The 24,219-nt window shown below is 40.2% G+C and overlaps 1 protein-coding gene across 2 annotated transcripts in view; it reads right to left on the reverse strand.

The window, feature by feature from the left end:
• The window catches only part of prkar1b (protein kinase, cAMP-dependent, regulatory, type I, beta), a 107,266-nt gene that overhangs the window by 54,665 nt on the left and 28,382 nt on the right, over positions 1-24,219 (reverse strand). For both annotated transcript variants that reach the window (XM_059347874.1, XM_059347875.1), the window contains one exon: positions 23,625-23,716. In XM_059347874.1, coding sequence (XP_059203857.1) covers positions 23,625-23,716 — 92 coding nt within the window. The remainder of the gene's footprint in view (positions 1-23,624; positions 23,717-24,219) is intronic.

Below are 24,219 nucleotides of genomic sequence, written 5' to 3' on the forward strand. Positions count from 1 at the left end.
ACACACCTGGCCCTGGTGGGTTTATAAGGGGTGTAAACCTGGATGCATCCTGTTGCCTCAGATTGCAGACGTGTGCCTCAATATGTGCGCATTGCAGCTCCAGAACACCTGAGGGCTGAGTGACCTGCTGCTCAGGCCTGCTGAAGGACACCGAGTCATTTATAAGTACTGCAATGATCAGACCACCTGAGAGAGAAAGAGAATACGTTGAATCGCTAATTTACAATGAAATTGCAGTTGTGAAGTGCATATTTTTCTCTAGTTTTTTTGTCCATGTTCATTTCTGTCTGATACGTTACACATGACAGCACAGGATTGTCCCATTTATAAAGTTGAGAAGTCGTTCTACTGACTTATGTGTTTATGAGCTTTAACCCTCTGGAGTCTCCAAAAGCTCCAAATCCAGACTTCTTGATGACATCCAGACTAGAAAACAAAGCAGCGTGGAGCCCTACTGTAAATTTACCTCTAAAGTTCTGGCTGTAAACTCCATGAGGCCAGTTTCAGTTTGATGATGATATACCAAGTAAAACTGGAGACAAGGTCAAATATATTTAGTATAAAATGATAGAACTTGATGTAACCCTCTTATATGTTATATTTGCAACCTTTGTTCACATTTGCAACATTTAAAATTCTTTATTGAGCATGATAGTGTTTTGAAAGTAAAAAAAAGATTCAAAATCACATTTTATGTTGGACTAAAGGACAAAAAAAAAGACACAAAATGACTAAAAAAAGACACAAAAGGACAAAAAAAAGACACAAAAAGACATGAAAAGGATTCAAAAATGGACAAAATAGCCCAAGACTCCATAGACTTAAGTTTTAATGTGAAGAACATGGATACTAAACAGATGTTTTATTTTATTGCTTCTAAACAAAATAAACTAAACTGAAATGTGCACCAAAATGTTTGCAGGCTCTCAGAGTTCCGACTTGAAGGGGGCATTCACATGAATTTTCCTAGCCGGGAAGTCATTTTGCCTGATTATTCAGACAACACATGAATGCAGCACAAATGTGCCATCTCTAAAAGGTAAAAATAATTAAAAAAATTTATTGTCTACACCCCCCCCCCCCCCCCCCCCCCCTTTTTTCTCTCTCTCTCTTATTAAAATTGTTAATGGCAAGGCAATGGCATTATGTTCGTAATGTAATATTCAAACTATTCAATAAAAAGTTTGTCACGAAAAAAAACAGCTTAGTGTATCTGCTCCGTGATTCAGATCTACTCCAAAATTTTATGGGTTCTTCCCTGTAGTTTTTCTGTAATTCTGCTGACAAACAAACCGAGATGAAAGCATGACTTTCTTTGTGTGGGTTATCAAAAGAAAATTGCAGCACCTGCTTGTCTCAGCTCTCAATTATTACAATGATGCCTGTCTACAAACTTGTTTTTTGCTTATAAATATCTGGAGAACTGATTCAACCTTGTCAAAAGAAAAAACATAACAAAACCAGTCAGTCAGTCAGTCAGTCAGTGTGTCAGCCATGTTTGTGAACTCCCATGTCTCATTAAAACCTACAGTAGCAGTTGTTGATAGGAAATGAAGTTTGTGTAAGTCCCACGCCCGTTTATCTCCTCAAATTTCTTCAGAAACGGATTTTGGCAAATAGTCTAGAAATTCTCGAGAACAGCTGCTATCTTTTTCCAGTTTGAAAATCTAAATCAAAGGGCACTGACAGATGAGCGAGTGGTGCATTCCTCCAAATAAACTATCGGAGGGTGAAGTTTGAGAAAGAATTCCTCTGAATTTTGTCAATATCAGAGCAGCAGTTAACAGGAAGGGGATGAACAAATTAAAAAACAAATCAATGAGTAACTGTTATGACTGCTCCGTGGTAAACACCATGAGCCATGTGTTGCATCACAGAGAAGGGGGTGAAGACTAATTGACACAGCGGCTTTCCTGAAACCTTTGAGCCTAATTGAAGCTCAGATAAAATATCAGACTGAACTGCCACTGAGCTGGCACTGGCACCTTGGACCCTGCAGGCCTGCCAATACCAACTTCATGAGAGGGCAAACCTTATCACCTCCTTACCATGCCCAGTACCTAGAGCAGGGATGGGCAACTTAAATGCTGGAGGGGGCCACAATTTTTCATGTTCACTACCACAGGGCCACATACAGGACCGTGCACTTAACCAGATATGATGAAACTGTTAAATATGTTTACAGTGCAGTAATTTCACATATTTCATGCTCAAATGCATGCAAACTGCAAAAAAGGTGTGTCTAAAAACCAGATAAAAACACAAAATCTGAGGGAAATGATCTTGCTGCATGGACAGATAATTTCACTTGACAAGATTTCTTGAATTAAGATTATTAAATCTAGAAATAAGCATGTTGAACACTTAAAATAAGAAATTAACTCTTAAAACAAGATAAATTATCTGACACTTCTAAATCTAAGATTGTTTTATCTTAAGAAACAAATAATTTGCAGTGTATAACAGTATAAATAGGAATACAAAACTATGAAGCAAATAAAAAATAACCACTTTCTGTGATTTCTTTTTTTTAGTGCAAGAACAGCATTAACCAACATTAATTGCAAGAAGTCATTTTGTGCATTTTTACACTGCACTTTTAATATATGCATGTAGTTGTACTGAGGGCCACTTCAAGTGAGGGTGCGGGCCGTATGCGGCCCCCGGGCCTCAAGTTGCCCATCCCTGCCCTAGAGCATCAGTGCTTTCCTCACACTGTTGTGTTGCTGGCAGGCCAATAGGAAGGCTTGGAAGTGCTGCTTTAGAGGTAGAAGAGAAATAGAAAGAGAGAAATTGCATTTGTTGAGACGCATCCAGCTGATGAGGTGAATACCAGACAGCTGAGGCCTTCGACCAGCTTAATGAACACCTCTCACTTGTACATAAACAAACATACACACACACTCACATATACAAGCTTATAAAAAAAGCTATTTTGCAGCAAATTCCAACCGTTTTAACAATCTCGTACAATCCAATTCTCCTGCTGTGACTACTGCTTGGAACATTCAACACACACACACACACACACACACACACACACACACACACACACAGACACAAACACACACACACATTCAGGTTGGCATCAGGGAGATGAGAGGCAGAGTTGCATGGCAGTGGAAGAAAGGACCAGCCTGAGGAGGAGAAGAGTGAGAAAAGAGAGAGGGAGCGGTTGATAGGAGGATGTGAGGAGGGATGAGGATGTGTTCCAGGGCGGATAACAAACACCAAATACTTTGACACGATCTCGATTGTAAATATATGCCTCCTCGGAATCTTTGATGTTTAAAATCATCAGGAGAGAATAGCTGAATCATTTTCCAGGCAAAGTACTGCTAGTACAGTAAAGATGCTTTCACATATAAAGTCTGGTGGACTGGAGAAGTTGTTTCCATTGTTGCATTTTTCATTTGGTTTGCTTCGCTTCCACACTGAGCTTTATAAAACCCACTGGACATTGTAAACAAATGTACTTTGTCTATTCAATAGAATATGGGAGGGGAAAAAGCTGTGACTTTTTTCGTGGACTTTAATGTATTGCTGGTTGAGTTTTTTCACTTTAATGGGGCATTGTGCTATTAAATCCATTAGCCTCCATTAAGTCGCTAAAAAATATGACTTTTTTTTTTGTTTGTAGCCACAAGCAACTGTGTTATTTGATCGTCTCATCATAGTGCCTTTACTTCATCATCAGAAGTCTGTCCAAACACATTTTTCAAGCCTGCTACTAGGGCTGCACGGTTATGGCCAAAATGAGTGTCCAGTGCTTGTTGTAAACAGAGTTAACTGCTAGCCTATTAGCAATTTGCAGACTAGACGCTAAGGGGTTACCATCCCCTCCGGCTCTGCAGCTGGGAAAGACTGCTGCAGGAGGATTATGCAGCTTCAACCCATTTGTACCTGCTACTACTTTGCCTGCCCAAATTCAACCCAGAATGCACTGTGTTTCGGTTCACTTCCTTCCTTTGGTTCTCAGTAAGCACTGAACACATGGAAGCCAACCAAGATCCCCATTTTTAGGACCAAAGAAATTAACTCTGGTTTGCACCAGAGCTCGCTTGAGCACACGCACCAGCGAAAACCAAACAAACTACCCCACAAAGCGCATTAGAGTCCATGGAAGTGGACCAAACAGCTCAGGTGTGAACCAAGTTCACCAAGTGCGACCAAAAATCTGTCATGTGTGATTTCAGTAGTACCACCAGTGTTTCTGTGCCGAATCCTTGTGTCAGATTAATTTCAGAAGTAGGGGGGCAAAAAGTGTGTGGATGTGTAATGCTAATTTCTCCTCTGCTTTGATTGTCCAAAGCAAACGCTTAAAGCATATCCACCTCTTCTCTCTCTCTCTGGCGCTCAACCACAAACTCCTAAAGTAAACTTTACGCTACACTTGTTATTGTTATTTGTAATCTGATCGACTTAATCCTCTGGGGTCTATGATAACGTGGCTTTTTTAAAAGCGCCGTAACAAAGAAACGAGGTCACGTGGAGCGCTGCTGTCAACTTCACTCCAAATTACAGACTTAACTTATTCTAATTTTTAGTTTGACGTTCTGAGGTCATGTAAAACCAAAGATATGATCGTTTTAATTTGATAGTGCAAAAATTTTATTCAAGTGTAAAAGTAGGATGGGACGAGGCTGGCGTGGCATTTTGTCAAAATGGAAAAAAGGGCTCTAATCATCTAACACTGTTCCTATAAATAAACATGTTTTTATGGTAATTTCTTATTATTAGTATTAGTATATGTAATAGTATATTTTATCATATTACAGGTCTTAAACAGTTCATTGAGCATGTTTTTGGTTTTTATTGTCATAAATATTAAAATTTTATTTCAGATTTCATGATTTTTGTGTATTTTTGGGCTCAATATGTTAATAAAAGTGGGTTAAAGTGAAAAAATAATAGTCAGATCATGTTGAAGTTGTGCTGAGAAAATACCAAATACCAAACATGAGTATAGTAAATAATATGTGATATATAAAGGGCAAATATGCTCAGACCACAGAGGGTTAAACCCGGCCTTGGACGTTTTCACCCCTTGGAACCCAACATCTTTGGCAAAAAAAATGTATCTGCAGCTTTAATCCTGTTTACAATCATCTACATCAGGTGTTCAGAAATTCTGTGACAAAAAGGTAATATTTTTGTTGTATAACTGCTAAAAGACACAGAGAAAAGTTGGGATGTGCTTCGTCACCTAAAAGAAGTTAGTCTGGAGCCCTGTGTCTATAAATAATTTTAACAATTTGAGCTTGACTTAGAAAGAGGATAAAAATACGTGTGAGTCACACATCCAGCTAGATGTCAGTCTGGCCTGGTGTCATGGACGGAGGTTACCTGTATCTCTCTTTTTAGACCGACTGTGTATTAGGTGTGACACGGCTGTTTTACAAGCCTACCTGATGATCCAACACACACCACCTGCTGATGCAGCCATGATGTCAGCCTCAAAACATCACAAACATGTCCAACCCTGCAATCACTCCCATTCTTTCCTCTCCCTTTCTTTCCTTTTCCTTTCTCACATTCCCTCAGTATAAAGATTAGGCCGCTGTGCTGCTACCTTTACTAGAACGTTTTTTTCTCCTCCGCTCACTCTAACTTGTTGTCCTTGTGTTGTCCGTCTAAAACACACTTCAGAAGTAGCATTTTCACACTTTTCCTAATGGCCTCTGACGCCGATGTTTGTTGCCCCAGGACAGGAAAAAGCAAGCTCTTCCTCCACTTAGAGAGAAAAGGGGTCAGGCTGAATCAGGCGCTGACAGGACTAAGCCTCTACCTCTCTGATGTGTCTACTGGGGAAGTGTCACTGGAATGAGTGAAAGAGACAAGAGAGGAAAAGGGAGACAGATGGCGTTCAGAGAAAAAAAGAGTAATTCCACTAAATATATCATAAACAGATGAAATTACACTGTACATTGTGTACATTTGCTGAGAGTTGTGCCTCTCTCTTTCTCTCCCTCTCTCTCTCTGTTTCTTACACACACACACACAAATCCTGACACGTCGCTAAACATCACAAGAAATGCCGCTGTCCCGCGGGCATGTCTTTTCCTCTCCTCCGCCCTCCCCTCCCTCATCCCCGCCTCACAGAAGACAAGCGCTCGAACAAGATAAGCATTTGAGAAGCAGATCGGGACACAAATTGCCTTTTGTTGGAGTTTAAACCTGAGAGGTGTTTACACAACACAGCACATTATGCATGCACGCTCAAACACATAAGGCATATACACGCTGGGATTGAGACAGAGAGCTGAAAATACCCCGGGGCCTGAGGAAGAGGGAGGGGAGGACGAGATGGAGGGAAATGAAGGACGAGGGATCCACCGTAGAAATGCTTAAGGCTAAAAGTGTACCGTGTATGTGTGTGTGTGTGTGTATAAACCCCATCAACTAGTGCTGTGGGCAGTGAGGTAATAGGAGCAGTGGGTGCGTGGAACAGAGAGAAATAGTTGACATTCAATAGCTGACATCTGACTGACGTAAGGCCTTCTGCTGTAAACAGACAGCTTCGTCAGACACACAGCCTGCAGACCTGGACAGTGTTGAGCAACCAACTAGCACCTTGTGTATAATGTGCTAACACCATGGAATGTGCTAATGTTAGCACTTTGCTAACTGGAACCGTCATTTAACGGTAGAAACGCCACATAGCAACATGCTATATGCAAAAAAAAAACAAAAACAGAAATTATCATTTTGCATTATGTTTGTGCTCCTGTTATCAACACTGAAACTACTTGATCACTTCAATGGCTCAGTTTTTGTTTCGAGATTCAAACAAACTTTCAGGATTGAGGTCTGAGGAGTACTGCTACACACATAGTGTTAGGTGACAACATTTGAAAGGTTCTTTCAAACAAGTGAGCATGCCATCACACTATTACAGCACAGAGGATAAAACAGTAAGAACAGAGCTCCTGCTTTTGAATTTGATCAAACTGAATTCATGAAAAAGATACTGAAATCATTCAAAGATTTGGAGGCCATTAGCTGCACATTGTGAAGTGAAATCTTTTTACCTTTACTATCACTGAAGTGCCGTCTTGTCTCCTGTATCTGTTTTACAAACAACTGGAAAAGTGCATTCAGCAGAGTGTAGATCAGTCTCACTAACTTGTCCCCTTACGGTCAAGATGTTGGTGGTATTATGCTTAATTCTGGGGAGAGGCAAAACTTTTCTATGATTGTCAGTTTTTGAGCCTAGCAAAGACTAAAATGTTTGCCAGACGTGCCTTTTTTTGTGTAATTTTGTGCAAAATTTACAAAGGGATTCTGTGTTAATGCTGGGGGTTGTTGCCCTTTCACGTTGACCAAAAAGTTTCATGTGTGAATACAAACCACACTAGTCTTACCTTGGAGAAAAATCTAGACAAGAACATCAGGTAAAGCTGCTGGTTTAAACCAATATGGCAACATCTTCTTGATTATATCACAGCACTGAGGGGACCCTCATGACAAATATTCAGCTCAGCACTTTGCTTTTAAAACACAATGTCATTATCTAGATCAGGGATGGGCAACTTAAATGCTGGAGGGGGCCACAATTTTTCATGGACACTACCACAGGGCCACATATAGGACCGTGCACTTAACCAGATATGATGAAACTGCAATTTTAAATATGTTTACAGTGCTGTAACTTAACATATTTCATGCTCAAATGCATGTACACTGCAAAAAAGGAGTGTCTAAAAACAAGATAAAAACACTAAATCTGAGGGAAATTATCTTGCTGCATGGACAGATAATTTCAGTTGACAATATTTCTTGAATTAAGATTATTAAATCTAGAAATCAGCATAAGCAACTTCTAAATCTAAGTTTGTTTTATTTTAAGAACCAAATAATTTGCAGTGTATAACAGTATAAATAGGAATACAAAAGGTTTGAAGCAAATAAAAAATAACCACTTACTATGATTTCTTTTTTTTTCAGTGCAAGAACAGCAGACCAACATTAATTGCAAGAAGTAATTTTGTGCATTTTCACACTGCACTTCTAAGATTTCATGCTCAAATGCATGTAGTTGTACTGAGGGCCACTTCAAGTGAGGGTGTGATCCGTATGCGGCCCCTGGGCCTCCAGTTGCCCATCCCTGGTCTAGATGCAGGAGCATAGACACCTATGAATGTTACTGTAAGTACAGCAGAATTGTCATTGAAGTTTTAATAGAGTCAAAGAGCAAAAATCATCAGTCATGCAGCCCTAAAGCTGAGAACCCACTTGACAGATGATTCACTGTGTGTTCTGCAGAAAACCAGAGAACAGCATTAGTCTAACTACCTGAAACGCCACATTGCTCTATGATGGCCTAAATTCTATAACACAAGCTCTCTGAGACATCACACATTTAAACTCCTCAAGCATGGAAATGGGCTGAGCACCTCTAATCCAAATGAAACTCAACCACAGTGACACCCACAAACCGACGAGCAGGTCATGGGAGAATTAACATGCTATAACAAGACTGTTGTCTGTGCCTGTACACTGGAACCTATCACAGTAGCATAGACAAAGCAGACGGGATGTATACAATAGGAGGCCATGGGCCAACTCTGGCTATTCTGCAGGGCGCTGGGCCACACTAATGTGTGGTGGTCAGTGTGTGGGTTGTGCTTTGGGCCTGGCTGAGCAATAAAGGATTGCAGGAACACCACGTCCTCACAGCAGGGGCAAACACTGGCTAGGAAGTCACTGCCATGCACACTCGCACATTTACCCTACATGTTCATTCACATGAAAAGAAACGTGGCACTGTCCACGATCACAAACTCCCTGACTCACTCTTAAACAATGTAGAGCTTCAAACATTCACGTTCCTGCCATAGACTGTATTAAAGAAGAAGAGGGAGTAGTAACGCTGATGTCAGACCGTCATGTGGACTATGGTTTTGGATGGCTGAGCTTTTGGTCGGCGCCATCTTGGTTTTTTTTGGAAGCAGAAGTTATTTGGACTAGAGGGTGAAGCTGGGTGAAGGTGCATCCTTATTTCAAAATGAAAAGGCAACTCCTTCAAGTGTTTTTAGTACAACAAGGCATTTTAAAGTGATTCAAGTGTTTAAATTAACTTTCAGGATCAAAATTCTAACTGGGGATTTCCACTCTTAACGGCAGCGTAGCGAGCCAGCCGTATACACGCTTACTTTGCTTCTCCAACACGGAAGATCTGTTGATCTGACCATCTATCCTTATAAAGAGAATGTGTTATGTCATAAATGATTGTTTGCTGATCTGGTGCCTCCGGTCGAGACGTAATGTTGATGTGAAGTAGTTTTAGGCTGCATGAACTGCGTATTGTGTTTTATTTTTTAAAGGGGGCGGAAGTGTATGACGTTGATGCTGTGTCGGATTTCCTGGCTGGTGCAATCTGCTCTGTTGAGTTTAATAGATCCATAATTTACTAAATAAACATCATGTTGTATTGAAGAGGACTTGAAACTAGTGACTGAGACCATAAACTCATTAGGAAAAAAAAAGAAAGAGGTAATAAATCAAATGAGAAGATGGGTTATTTTCTCATGGACGTTCTTACAATTTGACTCCTTTTAGCATCCACTAGAGGCGCCCCCTGCTGGCCACTAGCAAGAATGCAGGTTTAAGGCAGTTCAGAATTTGCTTCACTCTTCCAGGCCGCTGATGCTTGGTCTCAGCCTAAAAGTTTTAACAGCAATTTTAAACACACACTTGTTCCTCTTGACTTTCCCTTTCTGCAGTTAAACCATGCAGGCCATTTTGTTTGGAGAGTTTGAGGTGAGACTGAGGTGATTCACGACTCCCACAGTTGACATTTGATCCAACTGCTGCTCAGATCTAATACAGAGGCCAATTTATCTCCCCTTCCTCTGTTTACTGCTATACAGACATGCATACGTCGTGTACCTGCATGCATGTACAGATTAACCAATATTTTTCAGCACTCATGTGCATCAGTCTGACAGCTTGCACATAAGTACCTGTGCACACATACATGTAGGAGAAAACACATTTACACATGTGCACAAACGCGTGCAATCACATGCAAATACACACTAACATACTCACGCACACACGCTAACATTGATGGTATAAGCAGCTGAAAAGGCACGGATGAATCATAGCGAGCTGGAAAACTGTCCTGCAAGGACTCTGGGGTACATTTTGGAGGGAATACAACGTTCTTAAAGGACTCCAGACACTAACACTACTACATGACTCATGACTTTCTAAAAAGTTGGATGGAGAAATGGATGGAGGGATGGATGGAGAAAGATGACAGGGGGCGGAAGAGGCAGCAGGGGACAGGTTGAAACACAGCAGAGGGTATGAGAGAGGACAAAAGTTTCCAGCAATCTGTTCTGTGCAGTTTTGTGTGTAATTGTGTGTATGTGCACACGCGTGCACTTGTTAATGTGCATGTATGAGTGTGTTTATGTGCACTAGCTTGCAAGCATGCAGCCTGTGCATGTATGCTGTGAACTTCCTACAAATTACATGTTTTTGTGCATGCCGTGTGGTTTTGCATGAACGTAAAGGTGACGTGGTCTTAGCCGAGGGAAAGATGGAGTGAGCTGGGGGAGGAAAGCCCGCCGGACTGTTAGTCCTCTGCACTAGATGGTGGTGGGGATGGTCGAGGTTCAGTCAGGCCTGCAGGTCTCCTGTGGAGAGTGACCTCATCGCCTGGCCCCTGGCATTGTGGCAGCAGCACAAAGCCATGCAGGGGACAGAGAGAGAAGACTACACATGAATGTGGGGGAGGGACTGGACGGAGAGTGTGTGGATGTAGATGTGAATAAGCCTGCATGACTGAGAGAGGGACAGGAAGACAGAAAAGAGAGAGACAGTGGTGAAAAGGGGGAAAAAGAGGACCACCGGGCTTTCAGGAAGAACGGGGATGATGAGAACACACAGAAAGTCAATGAAGGAATCAGGAAGACAGGAAACACAAACACACACGCAAACAAATAGACTAAATAACACACAACAGAAACCTGCTAATTTGTTCATGCTGTTATTGCACAGCCCGCCGTAAAACATCTTCACTGGCCTTCCACCTGAACACACAGACAAACCTTAAAGACACACAAGTAGGCACACTACGGGGACTGCAGGACACTTCCTCTGGAGTCACTGCAAACCACAAGAAGAAGAGATTTTGGTGGGAGAAGACTGACAAACGATCCATTCAGTGCCACTGCATCCTGTTTCCCATGCACTAACTACTGCCAGGAAGGCGTCTGCAGGGGGTCATGTAAGACAAGTGTCCAAGCATGTAGGCACACAATAATCCTGTGCTCGTTTGTGTGTATATATTTGTTTCCAGTAAAACAAATAGTGTGTCTGACTCGGAGAAGCAATGATTCAAGAGATAGTTAATATCTGTATTATGTGTGTGTGTGGCTAAATCCCCCCCTAGGGGCTGCTGCATGGTAACAGCACACTTTGAGTGTCACTGTGTACATGTGGATGTTGATGGAGATGTAGGTAGTGTGTCACTGTTAGGGTTGTCACGATACTAAAATTTTCAACTCGATACCGATACTAAATATTTGATACTCGATACCTTTTTCGATACCACAAGGTTAAAAACAAAGACCCCAAAATTTAACAGAAATATTTGTATTAACAAGAAAAAAGCAACATGTAAAAATTAACAGAACCACAGGTTAAATATTTATAATAAAAACAGTTGTGCAAAAAGAAACTGCAATTGTGATGATAAGTTTCAGGTCTGAGGTAGTGCAAAAAATAAATAAATACAATAAACAATAACAATTACAACAATATTTTCAGCTGTGTGTGTTGCTGTTTGGTTGCAGGTCGACTTTTCTCTGCTTCATTCTGGGACTTTAAGAGAGAAAATAACACTTTTCAGTCACCAACATTTATGTAAACTTATTAACTCTATGCTTATGTATACTGACACTGTGTATACTGTGGGTATTGATACCGGATACAACGTTTTAGTATCGATACTTTTTCGAGTATCAATACTTTTGACAACCCTAACTCAGGAAAGTATTCGATACTCGATACCATTTTCGATACCACAAGGATAAAAACAAAGACCCCAAAATTTAACAGAAATATTTGTATTAACAAGAAAAAAGCAACATGTAAAAATTAACAGAACCACAGGTTGAATATTTATAATAAAAATCAGTAACTAAGTAACTAAGTAAACAAGAAACTGCAACTATGATAACAAGCTTCAGGTCTGAGGTAGTGCAAAAAATAAATAAATACAATAAACGATAACATTATAACAATATTTTGAGGTTGTATGCTGTGCACGAGGGGGTATCAATACTTTTCAAAATGAGTATCGTATCCGGATACAACGTTTTAGTATCGATACTTTTTTGAGTATCGATACTTTTGACAACCCTAGTCACTGTAACTCTGCATTTAGTCATAATTTATAAAAATAAAAAATTACAGTATGACTTTTTGTCTGTGTTGCAAATATGAACCCGTTCACCGGAGCACAGCGCTCAAGTTCCACATCTATTGATATGGATCCTGATTCAAATGAGCGAGCTATCAGATATGATGATGAGAGCTGTGTTCATCTGATACGGCGACACAGCACACTATCTCAAATTGCGTCCTCTTTGTTGCTTTGTCCCTTCACACGGGCCTTTAAATAAACTTCCGCTGCAACACGAGATGAGGCGGATCTCTTCTCGGGCAGTTTTTTCACTCTTTCACTCCGCTATTGTTTGTTTATTTAAGTTTTCTGTCGCTCACTGATTTATTTATTATTGTTTTTGCACCTCCTCAAGCACACATACACACAGAGGCACACACACACACACACACACACAGACAAAGAGTGCCAGTACACTAAAGATGTTCCCTGTCCATCGGCAGGGGCCAGTCGGGAAGGTGCATAGGTCAGGGTTTAGGGGTCGGAGGTCAACTAATCGGTCACTTCATCAACTCATTACTCTGCTTGTTAATTAGAGGATTAAAGCAGGCAGGATGAGGTAACCACCACCTCTTTACAAACCCCATTGTATTCTTTGCCATACCATTTTAACTGCAACATTTTGATTGTTGTATCGATTATGCTCCTTTTGAAATTAGGGATGCAAAATATTGGATGCTGATATAAAAAAATGCTGATATTTTCCAACCTTTTTTCGGCTGATTGCTGATAAAGATATATACGCTGATAGTTTTTCTCCACCTAATTTCAAAGAACATCAAGTCTCTCCTGTACTGGAATTAACATATTATTATACCTACTGTAGATACAGATGCATAAAATACAATGCTTTTTTTAATGTGCACATTCACTGGGCACAATAAGAAAACTACTTCAACTTAGGTTACATGTAAAACACACCATGTTTATTTAATTAAAAACCAAACTGTAAAAATCATCAATAAAAACAATGCTCGCTCTTCCCCTTATTTTTTATTGATAAAAGTGTGATTTATAATGTGATGTATACATTTCAAACTTGTATTGTTAGATACTTGCCCAAAGTATGTCCGTACCACATTTTAAGACTTTAGACCAATCAGAACAAATGCTGTGGCATTGTCCCTTTTCATAGTAAATATAGTCTTTGGGCAGAAATGGGTTAATAAGCACTGAATTTAACACATGAAACTAATTTTTTCCACTCTACAATGTGGTATTTTACTTTTAATAGTTATTGTGTTTTTCTCTACAACCATCTGGCGACCCCCAAATAAATGATCTCAGATCCCCCTCAGGGGTCCCGACCCCCAGGTTGAGAACCACTGGTATGTGGAAGAAAGATCAAAGATCATATGGGGGAAAAAATCAAATATCTCAATATTTGCGATCATATAAACTTTGATTTTTATTTTGCGATGATATTGCAGGATTGACTATTGCTGCTTTCCCAAAAGTTACACAATGAGATCTTGATAAATTATAGTAATGTAGTAATGTGGATATAATGACTAGGTGGGTGAAGGCAAAAATAGAACAGTTAAAACAGTCTGTTGAGTTCAGAAAATGACATCACTTTACTGTAATGCAGCCTCTAAAACCAGAAAAAGAAAACACTTACAATATTACGATATCCAAAGAAATAAAAAGCGATACATCACAATGTGGATATATTGCCCAGCTGTAATGGATTGGGATAAAATTGCTTCACTTCTGGGGTATTTTCTGGTTTTTGAGGTTTCTGGTCGTCCACATTTCAAAGACCAAGTGCTGTATTTGTTTTATTTTACAATTGGATCCTGACCTGAAAAGACTCCTATTACCAGATGGGACTGTTATTTTAGAATATTGCACACTCTGCCAAGGCGGCTCAAGGAATGGGATAAACAGGGTTTCCTCATGCCTGCCAGACTATTTATGTGGTTAGACAGACAGCAGGGCTTCTTGGGTCTGTGCTGTCCCCAGGAGAGTGTTTAGTGGTATGAGGGCATTAGACTAATGCACGCGGACAGGAGAAGACAACTTGATGAGCATATACGTGTGTCTATTTGTGTGTGTTTTGTTTGTGTCAAGGGAAAAGTAAATGCACCTCTGACAGATTTCCCAGAGGCCTCTTCCTCTGTAATGGATCTCTCACTAAATGTGACCTCAAAGACCTGCTCCTGCATCCGTCCGTCCCTCCCTGCCTTCTCTCTAGGGCTGTCAAAAGTATCGATACTCAAAAAAGTATCGATACTAAGGCCCCGTTTACATGAGGACGCTTGCGGGTAAAAACGACAAAATATTTTATCGGAAGTGCCTTTCGTTTAGACGGTGACGGCATTTTGGGGGCTTAAAGACGCAAAAATCTGAAACCACCCTCCAAAGTGGAAAAGTTAAATGCGCTCCGCCGTATCGTGTCCGTCTACACTGCCAAGACGCAAAACTCTGCTCAGATCTGCTCACGTCACGTATGTGTTTACGTCACATACATGCTCCAGTACAGGAAAATAAACAAACATGTGGGATTATTTCCATGTGTCGGACCTTCAAGCTGCTCTGGCAGCTCTAATAAACTTACAGCAGTCTTTCCACCAAATGTACAGGATATGTACAGATAGTATTAGTGAACAGAGAAGGATCTGTAATTACCTCTATCACATTTTGGATGCAGCAATTCGTCGGAGGCGAGCCAGACGGCTTTAGACGAGACCTGGGAGATCTAGTGATGGTGGAGAACTTTGTGGAAGGAGTAGCTGATGAAAATGTGTGGCGTGAAAACTTCTGCATGCCCAAAGATGCTCTTATCGCTTTAAGTGATGCCGCCTGGCTGCATACAATCGAATTTCACACACTTTTGCGTCACCGTATGCAGCAGATTTCCTCCCGAAAATGCTCGTCTAAACGAGGAATAAAAAGTGAAGACACGACGCCACTTTTGCGTCTTCTGTTCAGACCGTCATCATGTAAACGTAGCCTAAAACGTAGTATCCGGATACGATACTCATTTTCAAAAGTATCGACGAAAAGTGTTATTTTCTCTCTCGAAGTCCCAGAATGAAGCAGAGAAAAGTCGACTTATCAAGCTTGCCTAATATTGTGCAAAGCATACACAAATATTGCTCTAATTGTTATTGTTTATTGTATTTATTTATTTTTTGCACTACCTCAGACCTGAAGCTTGTTATCATAGTTGCAGTTTTGCAACTGTTTTTTGTTACAAATATTTAACCTGTGGTTCTGTTAATTTTTACATGTTGCATTTTTCTTGTTGTTAAAAATATTTCTGTTAAATTTTGGGGTCTTTGTTTTTATCCTTGTGGTATCGAGTATTGAATATTTTTCTGAGCATCGGTATCAAGTTGAAAATTTTAGTATCGTGACAACCCTAGTACTCAATAGTAAAGTAAGAAAAGTGAAACATGAATTTATGCTAGTGGCAAGCTAATGCTCCATCGGTATCTACAATTGCAGTACATACAGTCTGATGTTAGCTGTAATACATGCTTGTAAATCTCAAAGTTTCTCATTTGATGCAAAACAAACTCTTTGAAGTTGGAAGAAATATCTGACGCAATTCCCATTTTTCTTGTTAATAAAAACATTTCTGTTAAATTTTGGGGTCTTTGTTTTTATCCTTTTGAAATCAGAAATGGTATCGAGTATCGAATATTTTTCTGAGTATTATGAGTATGAGTAAAATTTTAGTATCGTGACAACCCTGCTGCCTTCTCTCCATCGCTGCTCTCATAAAGTAAGTTGTAGATCGTCAAGGTCATTTATCCAGGTGTGCAGAAAAACTGACACACAGTACACAGTCTGCTGCTATTTCATATCACTTCAGTAGGAAGCGAGATAAGAAACATTATTACAGTAGGAACTCAAAGAATGTGTGTTTAAACAGGCGATAGCGCTATTGACCGTATTAAAAGACTGATTCTCAATGGGCATTTAACAGGAGGAAGTGGTGCAGAGATAGAGTGGCTGGCAAATCTCATCTGAGGGTGCACCTGCACAAACAGGCTGTGTGCGTTCACGTGCACGTGCATTAACACACACAGGCCTGTAAACTTGACAGCCTGGTCTGGGTCTGATATCCAAATTGGTGCAAAACAGCGTGACCCGATTCTTTCCGTTCTTATCGAAACCTTTAATCTGAAAACGATCATCTGAGTGCTGGTAGTTAGCTGAAACCAAAACAGAACAATCAGACATCCAGATTGTAAGATGAGATAATAGTTTCAGTCGATATGATAACAGCTACGGTGTGGTTACAGTATTGGGACAGGTGCTCGCAGGCTGATTTGGGTGTTCGCTAAGCAGGCTCAGCACAATGTGAAATCAAACACCTGTTCCCAGCTTATCCCGCGCGCTTGTGTGTCTGTTTGTGTGGGCATATCATAATGAGGTCATTATGGCAGCTAATGGGAAGCAAATAGAGGGGTCCACCCAGTGGCCCGCTGGGAGCCACAGCATGGCAGAGACTCAGACACCAAGCCAAGGTCGGAGAGATAAACAGATGGAGACACTGTCCCCTGATGGTGCACTTTATGTTCATTCCCTCACAGTTTTTATTCCTAACAAACCATGAGAGTTTTGGTAACACTTTAAGGTCCTTGTAATAACCATTAATTGACAAGTAATAAGGCCCTTGTAAGTCCTTACAAGATGCTTATTAACATTACTGTGTGTTTATAAGCCTATATAAGTGTTAATAATGGCATTATAATACAGCTAATAGCAGGCTATAAGAGATTTATAATAAGAACATTAATAAAAGCCTCATGAGTATCTTATAATTCTTCACAATAGCATTACAAACACCCATAACCCACCCATTATGTCTTTGCCATGCCTTTATTAATCTTTTGTTTGCTTATTGATATTAAAATATACTTTATTGCTCATCTATTATAAGTTAACTATGCACTTGTTAACAGTTACCTATGCTTTTTGCAGCTAAAGGGATCTAAAGCGAGAACAATGCCTTATTACTTACTTACAAAATATTCTCCAGTTTGCTAATCTCAATATTCAATTTAGTATTTTTTTCATTAAACATGTGATTATCTATAGTCAGATTACACGAGAAATACAGTAAGAATTTCAAGCATTTTCAAGCACTTTATCCAAAATCCAAGCACTTTTCAAACTTTGAAAATACAACATTAAAATTTAAGCATTTTCAAGGATTTCAAGCACCCGTACGAACCCTGTACAATGTAACATATGCGGTCTCTCTTCCTTCATCTGCTCTTGAATGTACTAAAACAAACAATGCAGAGCGAGCTGTACCCAGCATTCTATTTGGCAATGTTACCCTTAATAAGGGTCCCCTCTCAATATACTACACAGTGTGCACTACTAATAAATATGTCCCGTAAATCTCAAGAGCTTTCAGTCAGCACTGCATTTCCTTGAAGGACAGACAGAAATATTCCACAAGCTTAATTAAACAAGGAAAACACTTTAAGGAGTGTCATCTCTCTCTCGAGGGCCGCTGTGCTCTGAGCAAAGAAGGGCCGAACAAATCCCTGTTAATAGTCCAGGTAGAGCAAGCTGATGCACTGCAAATTATTTGGTTCTTACCTAGATAAAAAAACAAAACTTAGATTTACAAGTGTTGGATAATTTATCTTGTTTTAACAGCTAATTTCTTATTTTAAGTGTTCAACAATATTTCTAGATTTAACAATCTTAATTCAAGAAACCTTGTCAAGTGAAAATATCTGTCCATGCAGCAAGATAATTTCCCTCAGATTTAGTGTTTTTATCTTGTTTTCAGACAGCCCTTTTTTGCAGTGCGCTGATAGAAAGAGGGAGGAGATATCACTGCAGCCGGCTCGCCAAATGTTTGAAAGAAATTGCCTTTTAATTACAAAAACAGTGTGTAGTTGAAATCTGGTGGGCAGAAATGTGTTATGGTTTCACTTCCAGGCAGCTGAGGAGAGATGGACAACACACACACACACACACACACACACACACACACACACATGCGGCTGACGGAGCTCAAAAACTTTGAGGCCATAAAATTTGACATATGGAATGGTGTGTTAATCAAAGACTCCACGCTCCCAGCTGGAGCAGCCTCTGGGAACACAGTCTGACATGCATACTGGGGAATGCCGTTTTTCTGTGTGTGTGTGTGTGTGTGTGTTTCTCATGATAAAGTAATCCCTGTCATCCTTTGTAGTGATGGTGGTATTTGTTGCCTGATTGTGCACATGTGTTTGCTTCACCCTCGTACAAGTACAAAGCTTCTACATATTTGTTCTTGTCAACCTCTCCATCTTTCTATCTCCATTACAACTCCTGTTTATATAGTTTATGGGGAAGGATTTGCTTTATCGCCTCAGAGAAAACTAACTGTTCAGAGAGACAAGGGAGAGCCCAGAGAGGCTCTTTTGCTTTCTTTTTTTAATTCCCCTCTTTCCTCCTCTGCCTCTCACTGTCACCTGAGCTCAGGTGGAACAAAGGCAGACTTTCTTAATTTAAAAGGAAGTAATCTGAGGGTTTAGTTTACAGAGGAAATAATTGCCTTTCCCCCTCTATATTCTCTGCTTTATTTTCTCTCCACAAGGCACTCAGACACACACACATAAGCCCTGACATTGTTATATTGCTGACAATGGAAGCTGGGAGGCAAACATTTACAAAACAGGATATGATCAAAGCTCAGACCACTCGCTGACTCTGTTTTAGTTTAAGTAATATCCTGCTTGTCCTGAGATGCCCTCCTGGATCATTTTTCTCCGGTCTGGCTCATTCCTGTAATTACACACTCAGTCATCTCAGCCCCAACAGAAGGCTGATAGGGCAGCTTCACTGCTGAAAGATTTCTTCTGGAAAGACATTTATTCTGTATATGGGTCAATGACGTGATCTAATCCATTGTCAGTTGGTGAAACCAGTATTTTTTTTCCATAAAAATGTGATATCTATATCTATATACAGGAAAACAAATGTGAACTAAAATGAGAAAAAAATACAATCCATGTTTACATTGCAACACAATGGTATATAACACATTTTACATAATTTGACAAAACTTATTGGTTGTTTTAAGAATATGTTCTGCTCAATATTGACGGATGATGATGTGTAAATGTATAAATACTCAGAAATATGTTTTTTAAAATGAAGTAATTAGTATATGTATAAGTCCAATTAAAAACAGTGCAGGGGGGGAAAAGTTTAATATTGTTTTTAAAAAAACAATTTGTTTAAAAACTATTTTGTTTTATTTTTATTTTTATTTATCTTATTTTATTTTATTTTTGGTGTATTCCTTGTCTGTGTGCTGTGCTATTTGTTTATTTTTCCCCCTTTTCTGTGGTTTGTCATGTGAGTGCTTTATGTGGGAAATAAAAAATAAATAAAAATAAATAAATAAAAAATATATATATATTTTGTGGTTACACCATTTGACATCTTGCCAAACCTTATGTGTCACTGACCCATATACATAATAATAAAAGATGATGATTTTGGTTATTATCAAGAAAACCATGGAAAATGTCTAGATATCAGCTCATAAATTAAACTCTTATGAGCTATTTCTGTGGTTTTTGTTATATTTGTCCAAACAAATGTACCTTTAGTTGTATCAGGCATTAAAATGAACAAGGAAGAAAAATGGTGGTATAATATTTTTTTCCATGACTGTATATATGGGTTTTTGGAGGAGTGGCTTTAAAACTGGAACTGTTGGAATGCAATTTATTTAGTAGGAATAAATGGTTGTCTAATTTAACCATTTTGTGTCAATCAGGCAGCAAGGAGAAATGTGATTGGTCCATTTTTCAGAGATGTCTCCAAAGTAAATATGTAACCAGGAAATGATTGAAACCCAATTTTCAAATGTCTGCATTTGAAGAAACACATTAACTTGCATTTCAGTTCTTCTTTTCACTATTTCAGTCAAAAGTCAAGTATTGGAATCAGAGATGCTTACTAGTTATAAACATTTTGAACGTTTCAATTTGTACATCAGACTTCGTGGTGGTCCTGGACTGGCAGAGATAAATCATCATCCATGTAGAGAACTACAGCTTATGATTGGTATCCATTAGAGTATGAGATTGGATTGTGCTGTAAAATGAAACTGCACACAGATGTGCATAACCACAGCATAATATACAACTGCTACAGGAGCAAAAACTTGAATTTGAATTTGAAAATGAAAAAAAGTCGGTCTTGTCAAGTAGTGTCTGTTAATAATCCCAGTAAAGAAAAAAAAAAGTACCACATACAGAACCAGAACATTCTTCCTGGATTCCTAGAAAGGCAGAGAAGTAACTTAAGACTGAGTGAGAGGACAAGACAACATGGAAAAAGAGAAAGCTACAAAGGGGGAAAAAAGTGATGAGAGGAAAAAGAGAGCAGTGGCGAGAGCAGAGACACAAAGAGGGCTTCATTGTTTTGGATCTCGCTCATTACTGAAGGGGATGATAGCATAATATAGTGCTAATGGGGGAACAAATCGTGTGGTGTTCAGCTTATATAACTGCTGAGTGACTAATCACACAAGATGTTTCCTTGACACACGGACATCCACTGGCCCTTTGTTGTTTTTTTAGCCATTTAATGAATGTTTCAAAAAGTATTTGCCAATGCTCTCCAGCAGTGAGAGAAAGACGTCAGAAGTTTTTGCACGTAACCGTCTGTCATCCCGTGACGTGTTCACTGACCCGTCCCCCTGATGTCGAGCACAGAGGCATGACAGGAGCTATGGTCAAACGTCACTACCTTCTCACCCTATGTGCCCACATGTTGGAGACAACATCTGATAAACCAAACGGCCAGCTGTTTGCAGAACGAGGGAGGAGTGAGAAACGGAGAGACTTTGCAGTCAGACTCCATCTGTTGATGTGCGTCACTCTCTGACAGTTCTGGCACATCTAAAGAAGCCAATGTACTCCATACTGTGACTGCATCAATGTCACGACAGAAGGCAGATTATTGCGCAACATTCAGGATGAGCTGAAGTCACAGATGCACCTTGTTAGCTGAAGTTTTGTGCTTAACTTTACTAGAGAGTAGGTTTGTCACAATACTAAAATTTTCAACTTGATACCGATACTCAGGAAAATATTAGATACCATTTTCGATACCACAAGGATTAAAACAAAGACCCCAAAATTGAACAGAAATATTATTATTAACAAGAAAAATGCAACATGTAAAAATTAACAGAACCACAGGTTAAATATTTCGAATAAAAAACAGTCGTGCAAAAAGAAACTGCAACTACGATAACAAGCTTCAGATACTCGATACTTTTGAAAATGAGTATCGTATCCGGATACAACGTTTTAGTATCGATACTTTTTTGAGTATCGATACTTTTGACAACCCTGCTGGAGACACTCAAAAAAGTATCGATACTAAAACGTTGTATCCGGATATCATGATCAACAACGAAAATATGATGCCAAGTCCCCAGAAGCTATGAAAATAAACAGAGCTGTGGCAGAGTACGTATTTTTTGCACTACCTCAGACCCGAAGCTTGTTATCATAGTTGCAGTTTCTTTTTGCACAACTGTTTTTTTATTATAAATATTTAACCTGTGGTTCTGTGAATTTTTACATGTTGCATTTATCTTGTTAATAAAAATTCTGTTAAACTTTGGGGTTTTTATCCTTGTGGTATCGAAAATGCTATCGAGTATCGAGTATTTTCCTGAGTATCGGTATCGAGTTGAAAATTTTAGTATCGTGACTCTAGAGAGAGCATACACTGGGCTGTGCAGCAGCTAAGCCGTGTGCAAAGGCCTGCTGGTTGCTGTGTGCAGTTTTTCATTAATGCTGGAGGACCACATTGGCCATACATCAATATGCTTCTGTCGTTAGGGGCTCTAGGCGCGACAACCGCAACATAACCGCGATGTGACCGAGCCACCAGCCAGCCGTCCAGCATCATCAAGCACAAGTGAAGAGTGAGGAAGAGCAGAAGAGAGAGAGGGAGGCTGTGAGGTGGATAGAGAGTTAGACAAAGGCAGAGCCAACTAACTGCCATGTCACAGAACAATCTAGCGAATCAGACAAGCTTTTCACGAGCTAAGAGCCTTCAGCGCTGCTAGCTGTACGTTCACCCGCAAATGACACAACAACGAATTCCTGTGTGCGCTGCATTAATGGCTGATGCTCGCTGTGTGTAGCGAGACAGCTAACATGACAGCCAGTCGAATAAATTCTACATCATGCATGGTCTCATGGGCCGACGACGACGCAATTGCATAGCTTGGCATGCCAAGAGGCCTCGAGTACATTAAAACCTGATGGTTTACGGTCTGCTGCCACATATCTTTGTGGTGTAACTCTAATCTGCCACATCAGCCACCCAAGTACATGGTTTTCTAGACTGTCCGGATCCATCACATGTTGCACTCTGCTCGGGGCTGCTTCAGAAGCACTGACGTGCAATCAGAGGCCTGCGTGCCTGTGCCAAGGAAGCACGGTAAATTGTCAGCTGACGAAAGACTGGAAAGAGTGTGTGTGTTTTGGGTTTGGTGGGCTTTAGCCAACAGGAAAGCTCCGGTGTTTTCCTCTCCATGGGGCATAATGGATTCTCCCCGCCAATGAAACACTATTCCGGCTGGCGGGCGGGACCGCCAGCCACCTGAGAGCCTTTTTCCCACAGCGCTCCCTCCCAAGTCAGAGCGAGACCCAGACATCACTGGAGATCTGGGACAGATGGAAGGATGGAGAGAGGATGGTTGCAGAGAGGAGGAATGTGAAAGAACAATGAATAGGAGCAGATGGTAAAAAAAAAAAAAAAAAGGGAGGGATGGAGGGAAATTGGCATCCCTCTAACTCTGAGACAACTATGGAGAATCGTTGATTTCTGAGCACCACCGCCCATATCTGAATACACAACATGATACTGACATACAGACAGGTTACTATAGCAACCAACAACACACACACAGACACATTCAGTCGCCCCCATACCACTGCATACCCCTCCTCTCCTGCTTATATCCGTCACCTCTCCGTGTCTCCGCAGACTTGAGATGCTCCCAAAGCAGGCAACACTGGCACACAGTGGCCGTGAGGGCAATGCACTCAACAGGAACAACGGCCTCTTTATGATTTTATCAGCTTACCAGCATGCACTCATAGTCCACACACACACACACACACACACATTTTGATTTCTGGCACCACACACTGGATACAAAGCCATTAAAGGAGTCAGTAGGGTCACAAATGTTTGGTACCTTCTCTCATTATCGTCCAGGTGAGCAAACAGCACATTCTTGGAGATGGCCTTAGCCAGGGCGGTCATGGTCTTGTAGTCCTTTGGAATCACCTGTGTGGACAAGGCAAAGTAATATCCATTACAGTAAAGTACACTACAACAACACTACGCAGGTGGACACATGAAACAAACCAGTGCAAACACATAATAGGCCCGACTTCAAAAGCAGACAAAAAGGAGTAATTAAAGAGCAGCATATTGGCAAACTCTGAAAGGAATATCCCGCACGTGTGTCTGTGTATTTTTGGGAAAGCCCATCTGTTCAGGGATTACACTCAAAATGTCACACAGCCCTTAAAAATTCAGAAGAGGCCTGAACTCATTCATAAAACATGCATTTTCATGTCCCAGACTCTGTGGTGTGTGTGTGTGTGTGTGTGTGTGTGTGTGTGTGTGTGTGTGTGTGTGTGTGTGTGTGTGTGTAAAGGGAATGGCAAAAGTCTGCAGCCACAACAAAGCCAAAGAAGTCTGTATTTATGAAGAGGCATCCTAGAAGAGAAGCTTTCACCATCGGGTGAGAAAAAGGCAGAAGTAAGAGAAAGAGTGAGAAGACT

This window comes from Centropristis striata, chromosome 13, assembly GCF_030273125.1.
Source record: "Centropristis striata isolate RG_2023a ecotype Rhode Island chromosome 13, C.striata_1.0, whole genome shotgun sequence".
NCBI classification, from domain to species: domain Eukaryota; kingdom Metazoa; phylum Chordata; class Actinopteri; order Perciformes; family Serranidae; genus Centropristis; species Centropristis striata.